Here is a 12,137-nt window from a genome sequence, read left to right as displayed (position 1 = left end):
CAGTGTCCAGTGGCTTACACAGGGATCTGTGTTGGGCCTTCTATTCATCATTTATGACGTGTGTGTGTGTGTGTGTGTGTGTGTGTGTGTGGTGGGGCGGGTGGGGGCAGGATTAGTAAGTTTGTGAATAACACGATGGTTAACAGTGAAGCAAAGTGTCTTGGGCTACAAGAAGATATCGACATAATGGCCTAAGTGACAGATGGAACTTCACTACCAATGGAAAAGTGTGAGATTATACACTTTGGAAGGAGTAATTTGACAACAAAGTACCCCTTGAATGGCATGACACCAGGAAGTTCTGTGGACCAAAGGGACCTTGGCGTGTTTGTCCATAGATCTCTGAAAGCGGAAGGGCATGTTACGTTAGGATGGTGAAAAGGCATATGGGAAGCTTGCCTTTATCAGTGGAGGCATAGATTACAAAAGCATGGCAGTCATGTTGGAGTTGTATAGAACTTTGGTGAGGCCAAGGCTAAAGTACTGTGTGCAGTCTGGTAGCCACATTATTGGAAGGATGTGATTGCATCTGACGGGGTGCAGAGGAGATTCACTAGGATGCTGTCTGGGATGGAACGTTTCAGAGAGGTTTGGTCGGTTTGGGTTGTTCTCATTGGAGCAGAAAAGACTGAGGGGCGACTTAATCGACGTGTACAAGATTATCAGAGACGTGGACAGAGTGGATAAAGAGCAGCTGTTCCCTTTAGTTGAAGGGTCAGTCATGAGGAATGTGAGGAAAATCTTTTTCACCCAGGGAGTGGTGACGGTCTGGAGTGCTCTGCCTGGGATGATGGTAGAGGCAGGTTGTCTCGCATCCTTTTAAAAGGTATCTGGATGAGCACTTGGCACATCGTAACATTCAGGGCTATGGGCCAAGTGTTGGCAGATGGGATTAGGTGGGAGTTCAGGTGGTTCTGAGATAATTAGATTGGCAGTATTTCTAGTATGAGTTACTGGTTTGTTAATCCAAAGGAATCTTTTATTGTCAGGATTCTGATTTGCATTGTGTATTTTATATTTTAAATAGCGTTACTTTAATCAGCCTTTGTGGTAACAAGATATTTTAAGTATTTGTAGAAGAAGCTTTTTTGTTAATTAAATGTTTTTTTTCCCCTAGCCGATCAAAAATCCTCCAGCAGGAAAGAAGTACGTACGATGCCCTTGCAATTGTCTCCTTATTTGCAAGGATACATCACGGCGCATTGGGTGTCCAAGGCCTAACTGGTTGGTATGAAGTTGCTGCTTTCTAGATTCGAAGGATTCAAGAATATTCTTAAATAAAAACTTGGTGAAATCTTTAACTTGCCATCCTTTTGGCATGGGACATTTGCAATAATAAATTGCATAAACCTTGTTAACTAAAAGAACACCTGATGAAGTAAATGCATCAAAATGAATCTACCGCTTTTTAAAATTTGTTATTACTTCTTGCACAATGGCAATTTTTTCATCGTTAGAAATTGCCCTTTTTTTTAGTGGTTCCCTTTTCCCTAATGAGAGAGAATAATATCAAAGTTCATCACTGATAGAATTAGGATTATCTGACAAACCTCTAAGATAAACTTGAGAAAAGTTCTACAGGTAGCAATATGCAATTTTTGCAATATAGGCATGCACAAGCATCATGTAAAGAAATGTATTGATATCTTGAACTTGATGGTTTTGCACAAGACTCTGCCCATGGTCGATACATATCTCATGCAAAATGTTTATATTCTATGATTTGAATTTCACAAGTTACTTATAAGATTGTAGTTTTGAGTTGCTGGCAAATGCATTTTTTATGCTGTCAACTGTATTTTGGTTGGTTCATTTTTCATTCATTATTCTTAGTTGTTACTATTTAAAGAACACCCACAAAAATACTTAGGCCGGGAATCTCTTTGAGGTTTCTAAGAGCCTCACATGATTTAGATGTGGGGTAACTGGTTTATAAGAGGACAACTGAAGTCCAGTAATATCTGTGCAGAAAGACTTTGCACTTGAACTGCCATATGGACAATTACCAATTGCAGGTAAGTCATATATAATGTATTCTACTGCATTTTTCTTTCCATTAACTGGAGAGTACGATAAGTAGGCTATTAGCAAATAATAAAAGTTAAAATCTAACCTGAGATGTTTTATTTGCATCTATCTTTCCCCATTAATCAGTGTTTATAGATCCTTCCCCACAACTAAGCATGTCAAAGAAACTCTGCTTCTGCTGCACAAGACATGGCTGTTGATTTATTGTGCTCTGTGCTGAAAAGTCTGAAACAGAGAATTGCTTTCACCATAGACATGAATGTTGAAACTCTGCCAGAAGGAGACCTTGCTGCCTCAGCCAACTTGTAATGGATACATAAAGCCTTTTGGCCCTTCTTGGCTGTGCCAAACCATTTTTCTGCCTAGTCCCACTGACCTGCACCTGGACCATATCCCTCCACACCCCTCTCATTAATGTACCTGTCCAAGTTTTTCTTAAAAAATGTATAAAACAAGTGACAAATCTTTTGTTTGCAAGAGGCAACAACTTCGTCTGTTTGCTTGTTGAAAAGTGACCTTTGCTAGATAAAAGCAAAACTATCACTTTCCATGCAAAACATTAAAAGTGGCCCCAAGCTTGAGGTCCACATCAGTCTTTTCGTCAAAAGAAAGAGAATTGGCATTGACTTTCTGCTCCAACATATCTGACCACAGAACCATCATTTTGTATATCAATATTCATCATCTTGGAGGCATAGATTATTCCATAACTATGCAGAAATCCACAGATCTCAGGTTAACGGAAGGGAGACGAACATTAGAAGGACAGCTTAAGGAGACAATTTCTATAAATTTTGGTTTCAATGACAAACCTCACAATGGCAGAAGAATGCCTTCAGCTAGAAACCATCTACGTGATTTGTTTTTCTTTGGTCATCTGTTTCACTTGTAAGTAAAGTGTGCTATTCAAAAATGTAAATGGTGACTATACCTAACTTGGCCCAAAGCTAAGTGGCAGTTCTACTTGTGAATCTCGGGGGTTTCCACCTATTTTCTGCCAAAGTAATGATAATCTGGAGAACATCTGAAAAATTTTCAGCATAGGTTTGAGAATATGCAGGTATCATTGGGTAACATTAATATCATTTCCTGCTGACCATGACCTTCGAAATTGTCATTGTTTTAATAATTCGTACTTGTATAATGCCTTATTATTAATAAAAATATGCTGCACAGAAAAATCCATTGCCAGAAAGGAGTTATCAGGTTTGCTGCTGGAGATATTTCAACCAGCCAATTAATCCTGAATGTTTGTGAAGCTTGAACTTAATTAAGCATTTTGTCATAGCAAAGGAACGTCCTGTAGTGTGTTCTGGGGAAGAGAGTTAATTAATTGTTCCGTGTCCAGGTAGATAATTTATTGCACAGCTTATAGTCTGTTATAGCTCCGTTCTTTCTGTGCAGAAATGAGCATTTTTAAATTATTCTTTCATGGAATGCAAGCATTGCTCCCAAGGCCACCTTTTGTTGCTCATCCCTGATTGCCCTTTGGAAGATATTGATGAACCTTGAAGTGCTGCAGTCCATCCAATATATCATAGAATCATACAAACCTTACAGTGCAGAAGGAGGCTATTCAGCCTGTTGAGTCTACACAGATAACAGTCCCACCTCTGACCCTATCCTCATAACCCCACACATTTCCTCTGCAATCCCTGTAACCTCTACATCCCAGGATACTAAGGGGCAATTTAGCATGGCCAATCAATCTAACACGCGCAATTTTGATCTGTGGGTGGAAACCGGAGCACCTGGAGGAAACCCACACAGACATGGGGAGGATGGCGTAAGTACACCTGCAGTGATTCTGGTTGTTCCAGAATTTTGACTCAGCAACAGGGAAAGAATGGCAGTATAGTTCCAAGTCAGGATGGTGTGTAGCTTAGTGGGGAACTTGCAGAAGATGGTGTTCTTATGGATCTGCTGCCTTTGTCCTTCTAGATAGCAGTAGTTACAGGTTTGGAAGGTGTTATTAGAATCTTGTTGAGATCTGCAGTGCATCTGCTAACTGATGCATACTGCTGATGATAGGGGATTCAGTGATGGTGTTGTGATCCAGACCAGAAACTCCATTTATGAAGATAGCCCAGACCCTAAGGTTTTACCTTTTGAATTTGGCACAGCTGAGCATAAGGTATTTCACTCCAGGTATGATTCAAGTGATCCACTCAAGCTTTTATCCAAGTTTATTTAAGATTAAAGTTAAAGTACAATAAAAATTAGCATAACTTCTACTAATTGCCAGAGTCAAGTATGATAGGGTATAATCCTAACAGTTGGTTATAATGTTGCAAGTCAAACAACATCCACGAAAATACATCCCTTTCTAGGCTTTGCACAAAAAGCAAGTATGTTCACGTGATGCTCTCATCTTGCCGCCTTTGCCATTTGGCCATTCAAACCCTTTATTCTCTCTGTGGACTGCCATTAGCAGTTTTTTCCCCTGGTTTCTGTGGCTATGACTCATCTTTCATTCCTTCACCCTGCGGTATAAATAGCTCCCACTTTGTGCCTTTTAGCTTTTGACCAAGGGCCTTCTGGACTCTCAACGTCAGCTCTTTTCTCTCCTTGCAGATGCTACCTGAGATTTTCCAGCATTTTCTCTTCTGGTGTCAGATTCCAGCATCTGCACTAGTTTGCTTTTATGCTCACGTGATGCTGGATTTTTAAGCTTTTTAACACTTGTGAATTGTTCCTTTGAATGTTGGATTAAAACTCTGAGGCGTCCTGTCCTGGAGCTTTCAGCACACTGCTGGGGAGAGAGAGACAGACAGACAGAGACACTGCCTGCCTCCACCAGCTTCTGGCTAGCAACTAACAGACAGCAGAATTTTCAATTGCAGAAAGGGGAAAACAAGAGTCACTGCTTTCTGTGATGCATCTAAGAAAAATCAAATCTAAACCAACTGTCTCCAGGTAGTCCCTGACCTGTCAATTATGCTCCACTCAGCAATTCCAAAAGGACAATAAAACCCTAGGACACTGCATTAGACCAGATCAAAAATAAAGATGATGTCCATTATATTGCTACAGTAACAATTAGAGGACACCGACTGCAGACAAAATAGTGCCAGTAAAATGCTAGAGCTGCACGAAAAAATTTGCAAAGAAACATGATTAAAATACATGTCTTAAAGGCACAGTATTGTCACAACAGTAACAGTGTTGATTGTCAAGGGGGAAATGGTCAGATTCTGTCTTGCTGGAGATATTCATACCCTGTCACTTTTGTAATGTGAATTTTACTTACCGTATTACTCCAAGCCTGATGATGTCCACGTCTTGCTGCACATGGACACATGCTTCAATACCTGAGGAATTGTGAATGGTACCCAACTCTGAAATCATAAACTCCCCACTTCTGCCATTATACTGAAGGGAAGGTCATTGATGAAGCAGCTGAAGATGGACAGTGCCCTGAGGAACTCCCGCAGTGATGTCCTGGAGCCCAGATGTTTGCCCTCCAAACATAACCTTCTTCCTTTGTGCTAGGTATGACTCCAACCAGTGAGGACTTTTCCCTCTGATTCAGTCATTTTCACCTTGCCTCCAGAGTTCAACTCTTGTCTGTTTTTGGGCCAAGAGTTCACTGAGATCAGTTCTCTAAGGAGTGGAGTCAACTTCATGTAAGTTTGCGTTCACAGTATTGGAAGGTAATTATAGATGAGTCTTGTATATTCTACTAGGTGCTCTCTTGCCTTAGTCATGCATTTATGCCTCATTCATTTCCTGTGACAAAGCATTCAGTGTTCCAACTCTGTGTGAAGACGTTTCATCGAAACTGTTTTCTCATTTGTAATGACTCTAAATTGATAACTTCTAATCACTGACTCATTAGACAAAATGAAATACTCCTATTCGGTCAATGGCTTCAGTTTGGTCAGAGCTCCTTGATGCCACATTTTGTCAAATGCTGCTTGGATGTCAAGGGCAGTCATTCTCAGCTCATTCTCATCTCTGGAATTCAACTGGTTAGGCTATGTTTGGACCAAAGCTGCCATGGAGCTGAGTAGTCCTTGTGAAACATAACCAAAGCATCAGTGAGTATATGCTACTTTATAGCAGTGTTGATGACTGCTTGAATCATGTTGCCAATTAAGAATTGGCTGGTGATAATTTGCCAGACTGAATTTGCCTTTTCTCTTTTTGACTGGACATATCTGGGCAATTTTCCACTATGGGTAAATATTGTAACTGTACCGAAACAACTAAGCTAGCGGATGGCTAATTCTGCAACACCCATCATTGATACTGAAGTTGGAACCTTTGCTACATTCATTGAACTGAGCCATTGCTTGCTGTTACATATAGTGAATTAAATTGCTAAACACTGTCATCTGTGATGCTACGGACCCCAGGAGGAGGCAGAGGTGGACCAACAACTCAGCATTCCTGGCTGAAGGTGGTTCAAATGCTTCAGCCTTGACTCTTCTGCACTGCTGTGCTGGGCTCCTCCATCATTGAAGATTGGATTATTCATCAAGTACTTTTTTGTTTGTTTATTTTTTCACCTTCATTTATGACTGGCTGTGGCAGAACCACAGGGTTTTGACTTAACCAGTTGGTTGTTAGACCTTTTAGTTCTGAATATAGTTGCTGTTTTTGCTGTTCAATGTGCATGTACTCCTATGTTCTAGCTACACCAAATTGGCACCTCATTTTTAGATATATCTGTTGCAGGCATGTTGTCTTGGACTCCTCACCAAATCAGGGTTGATCACCTGGCATGTTGATAGTGGTAGAATAAGGGATTAGCCGAGTCATGAATTGCAGATTATGGTTGAATACTGTTCTGTTGATGCTACAGCATCTCATGGATACCCAGTTTGATCTGTTGTGAAGCCACCCCATTTAGCAATAGTATTGCTACAAAGCTCATTGGAAAAGTGTGTAAGGACATGACCATATCTCCAAAAAGTGGCTGTTTGGGTTGTCACTTCTACCAATGTTGCCTTGGACTGATTGGTCTACCACAGGTACATTAGTGAGAATGAGGTCAAGTAGGCTTTTCTCGTTTGATTCTCTTGCAAACAGCCACAGGCCCAATCTGGTAGTCATCTTCTTCTAGACAATGCCAGCTCAGTCAGTAGTGGTGTTTCTCAGCCAATTGAGTCGTTTGCTTGACAATTTTGCCAGGCAGTTGAAAGTCAACAATATTGTTGCAGATATTGGGTCATGTATAAGTCAGACCAGGTAAGGGTGGCAGATTTCCTTCCCTTAAAGACATGAGTGAATCAGCTAGATTTTTATGTGAATCCAGTAGTTTTATTCTCATTATTATTGAGAATAGCGTTTTATTCTGGATTTATTTAATTGAATATAAATTGCCTTCAGGCCTCTGAATTACTCTTTTTCAGTAATTAATTTTGCTACCATATGCCATTGCATATTGTTTGATGCAAGTGGAGAGTAGGTAAAATGGAGGAGCAACAGATTAATTTGGGTACAGGTAATTTGTACATAAGCAGTTATGTTATCTCTTGACCCAAGTGAAGTTGAAATCTTTCAGAAATACACTGATTGTACTCCAGAATTAAATGAGGTCCCAGTATACCACAATAGGTACAGCAGCTGATTCCAATGCAAGCAAACAAACATGATTTTAAGTAAAAGTATGCATTATAATCTAGAAGAAAGTAAAAACTAGCACAAGCTCTCATTTTAGGCAATTTATTTATTATTGAACTATATTGCTTTAGTTTGAAATTTATGATTTTATGCAGAGGAATCATTCAATACACAATTCTGGGCCTGATAGAAGTGGGACTAACTTATTACAATGCCCTTAACAAATGACAAATGTTGTCAGAGCTGCGAGATCAGTATGCAATGTCTAATGCAGCACTTGTTTCCCACAGTAGACGCATAATTAATTTGGGTCCAGTGATGCTGATACCAGAAGAACAACCTGCTCAGCCTGCCCTGCCAGTGCAACCTGAAGGTACACGTGTGGTGTGTGGACATTGTGGGAATACCTTTCTGGTATGTATGCAGCAACTAACTGAATTGATGACCATGAATAAGGTCTACCAACTCGGGTATTGATTCAGAAAGGCTTAACTGTGAATCAAATTATTTCCACGTAATAACTCTCTGCGCAGCATATCTTGCTTTGATTAACATGTGTTCACTGCACAATATTCAGACTTTTTTTAATCTGGACACACAATACCAAAAGAAGTTCAGAGGACTGCTGGTACGGCCAGATGTTTTAAGGAGCAATTTGATTTGATGTACAAGACTTCCTGCCTACTGCATTTAAAAGAAAACTTGTCTTTTCAAGGGATGTGGGCATCACTGACAAGCATCCCTAATCGCCCTTGAACTGAGAGGCTGGCTAAGCTATCTCAGAGGACGGTTAAGAGTCATGGCCTGTTTCTTTCCACTAAATAGATTAGTGAACGCGGTGAATTTTTACAATTGACAATGGTTTCGTGGTCACTATTATTGACAGCAGCTTTTCAATTACAGAAAATTAATTGAATTTAGATTCTACTGGTTGACATGGTGGGATTTGAACCTATGTGTGCATAATATTGGTCTGGCCTCTGGATTACTAGTGCAGTGACATTTACCGCTCCACCACCATCTCCCCACCCAGTGGTAAGATTGTGGATAACCTCCAAAAACATTAGGGTTCATTTTACAATTGGACATTTTAAAAATAAAATCATAATCCTCCATATTCTGTACAAAGCATTACATTGTGAGACACCCCACCTGTCAGGATCCTAAATAATTACAAGATCATAGAATGGTTGTAGCACAAGCAGAGGCCACTCAGCCTGGTAAGTCTGCATTGGTTCTCTGCAAAAGCAATTCAGCTGTTCCCATTCACCTATCCAAATCCCAGTAATCTGTACATTTTCTTTTTATCTCTGCTCTTCCAATTCCCTTTTGAAAGCTACCAGGTAAGGCTAAATTTGCGTCCATCATCCTCACAAGCAGTACATTCCAGATCCAAACCACTTGCATTTTTAAAAATAAATTCCCATGTCACCTTTAGTTCTTTTTGCTATGTTAAATCTGTGCCCTCTAGTTTTCTAGTTTCTCATTGTTTATTCTAGACTCCATGAATTTGAAAACTTCTATCATCTGCTCTGTTCCCTAAGGAGAATATCCACAGCTTTTCCAACCTGTTCTCATAAATGGAAATCCCTCAGACCTAGAGTCTTTCTCGTAAATTCTTTCTACACCTTCTCTCAATCCTTCAAATTCTTCCTAAAGTGCGATGGTCAGAATTGGACACATGACTCCAATAGAGACCAAACCAGTGTTTTATAAAAGTTCACCACAACTTCCTTGTTTTTGTATTCTATAAATTCCTCAATCCTTTGTTTTTGTTTAAATCATTTTTTAACATGTGCTGCCACCTTCAACAATTTGTGCACATATACCCTCACTTTCACTGTTCCCGCACCCATTTAAGAATTTCTATTTCTCTCCTCGTTCTTCCTACTAAAATGTATCACTTCATGTCTCTGCATTGAATTTCATCTGCATCGTGCCCACCAATCCATCTATTTTTGTTTGAAGTCTATCACTGTTGTCCTCACAGTACTTCAAAGATTTAAGTCACCTGCGCATTTTAAAATGTTGTCTATGCACCCAAGTCTAGGTCGTTATTTCTATATCAAGAACCATGATGATCCAGCAATTGCCCTGGGAAGACCTTCCTCTAGTCCGAAAAACAGCTGTTTACCACTCCTCTGTTTTCTGGCAATCTTGAAAGTCCATCCATGTAACAATGTAGATTTGACTGTTGGTACTTAATAGTGTAAATATGAACAGACAACAGCAATGCCCATCTTTGCATTCATAACGTTTTCTAAGTAGGATTGTTGATTTAATGCTATTCTGCTTAATACCTGAACAAATATCTTATGTCCCAAAAGTTTGACTTTCAATTATAAATTCTACTCTAATCTTTGTTAAATAATGCACATTTCTCAAATTCTGCAAAAAAACCCTATAAATCATCAAAATACACAATGAAGATGCATGATACTTAATGCAAATAAAACAGTCCACGATTTGCAACTTGTTGAAGGCAGAATGGATATTTTTGAAAAATACCTCCAAGCATCATTTATGTTGTGGACAAATTTATGTGGTTTCCAAGGTTTCATTCTGCATCTGCTGCTTATATTTGGGATTTTCTGAAGACTTTGCTTTGAAAAACATTGCCTAATTGCTTTTTATATTAATTGTTCTTTACTCCAGCGTATATGATGCATAAAAATAGGAGTAGGAATAGGCTTTTTAGCCTGTTGAGCTTGCTCTGTCATGCAATGCGATCATGGCTGATCTTCCAACTCAGTAGCTTACTTCTGCCTTCATACCATATCCTTGATCCCCTTTGCCCCAGGAGCTACATTGAACTCCTCCTTGAAGATAGTGTTTCGGCCTCAACTCCTTTCTGAGGTAATGAATTCCACAGGTTTACAAATTTCTGGGTGGAGAAATTTCTTCTCACCGCAGTCCTAAAAGGTTTACCCCGTATCCTTAGACTATGGCCTATCCTGGACTCGTCCACCATCGGGAATATACTACCTGCATCTGCCCTGTCTAGCCTTGTTAGAATTTTATAGGTTTCTATGAAAACCACCCCCCACCACCATTCTTCTAAACTTGAGCAAATGTAATACTAATCGACTCAAACTCTCCTCATCTTCAGTCCTGCCATCCGAGGAATTTATCTGGTAAACCTTCACTGCATTCCTTCGATAGCAATAACATCCTTCCTCAGATGGAGACCAAAACTGCACACTATTTCAATTGTGGCCTCACCAAAACCCTGTATAATTGCAGCAAGACACCCCTGCTCTTGTACTCAAATCTTCTCGCTGTGAAGTTCAATGTACCATTTGCCGCCTTTACTGTCTGCTGCACTTACATGCTTACCTTCAATAACTGGTGTACGAGGACACCCAGGTTTCATTGAACATTTTCCCCCTCTCAATTTATAACTATTTCAGACAATACTCTGCCTTCCCGTTTTTGCTACCAAAGTGGATAATCTCTCATTTATCGATATTATACTGCATTTACATGCACTGGCTACTCGCTCAACTTGTCCAAATCATGCTGAGTTGTGTGAAGAAGTTCAGGATTACTTCTCCAATCGTTGGATGTCCAGCTTCAATGTCTGTAACTCCTAGTTGCACTTCAAAACTCTTGGCAATTAACCTGACTTTAGCAAGGATTTTTTTTCAGTGCAAATCCACTATGTGCTAAAGCAGAAGGTTTGTTCCATCTCTGAAAATATTGGCAGGTAAATCATACCATGACAATTTTGACTTGCTTTCCGGCATTCTTCACACAAGCTGCTCTGATTTAATCTTCTGTCTGGAAAAATAATTCTTTATTTCCAGTCTTCACCTTTCAGCAAGCTTTCTTTGCTACTGGTATTAAATTTCTTAGAACCAATTGCTGAAGGAGGGAACCAACAGTCAAAATTTAGTGGGTTTTAGATTAACTCACAAAGTGAGACATTAACAATATATATTTCTATCTCTGCAAACCACCACCAGTGTCCATAAGCATCTCTTTATATACTTTTGAGCAATCAAAACAACAAATGATCAAGTTGTAACTAAAAACTTAGCAAAATTAAAATGTTGTTTTGGTGCTGGTGATCTACTCCAGCCCCCTCCAACATGCACAAGTCATTATCTAATGAGTGCCCCCCAATCTGTAGACACTTAATCCTAATTTATGCAACTAACCTGGCACTTTATCAAACTTTTGGAAGTACATTGTTACAATCCTACAAGAGACCAATAACTTGTTTAAAAAAAAATTGATCTACCTGACAATAGGTTTGACAAGATTTTAACTTTTAAGACTTGTACTATTATAACTAAAAGCGCCATTAACTAAACACTGGGAAGAATGAGGAGATCAAAATAGTACCATTTTTGAAGGGAACTGGGAGCTTCTGTTACCATTGGCAGAAGGGCTAAGAGGTCAGATGATTGACAAAAGATTCATACCAAACATGAGGAAAAACGTTTTTTTACAAAATCAATTTAGGATCTGGAATGTGCTTCCTGAATGTAGTGGAGACAGATAGTTGTTTCAGAAGGATAGTGGATAATTGATTGAAG

The 12,137-nt window shown here is 39.5% G+C and overlaps 1 protein-coding gene across 1 annotated transcript in view; it reads left to right on the top strand.

Annotated features, from left to right (window-relative positions):
* pip4p2 (phosphatidylinositol-4,5-bisphosphate 4-phosphatase 2) overlaps window positions 1–12,137 on the top strand; it is a 75,057-nt gene that overhangs the window by 38,410 nt on the left and 24,510 nt on the right. The window contains exons 3-4 of the mRNA XM_080194392.1: window positions 1,118–1,224; window positions 7,887–8,010. Coding sequence (XP_080050518.1) covers window positions 1,118–1,224; window positions 7,887–8,010 — 231 coding nt within the window. The remainder of the gene's footprint in view (window positions 1–1,117; window positions 1,225–7,886; window positions 8,011–12,137) is intronic.

This window comes from Carcharhinus amblyrhynchos, chromosome 8 (genome assembly GCF_965287045.1).
Source record: "Carcharhinus amblyrhynchos chromosome 8, sCarAmb.v2.hapA, whole genome shotgun sequence".
Lineage (NCBI taxonomy): Eukaryota > Metazoa > Chordata > Chondrichthyes > Carcharhiniformes > Carcharhinidae > Carcharhinus > Carcharhinus amblyrhynchos.
Note: the sequence above shows the minus strand (reverse complement) of the source record. Positions and strands in the feature narration are given on the sequence as shown.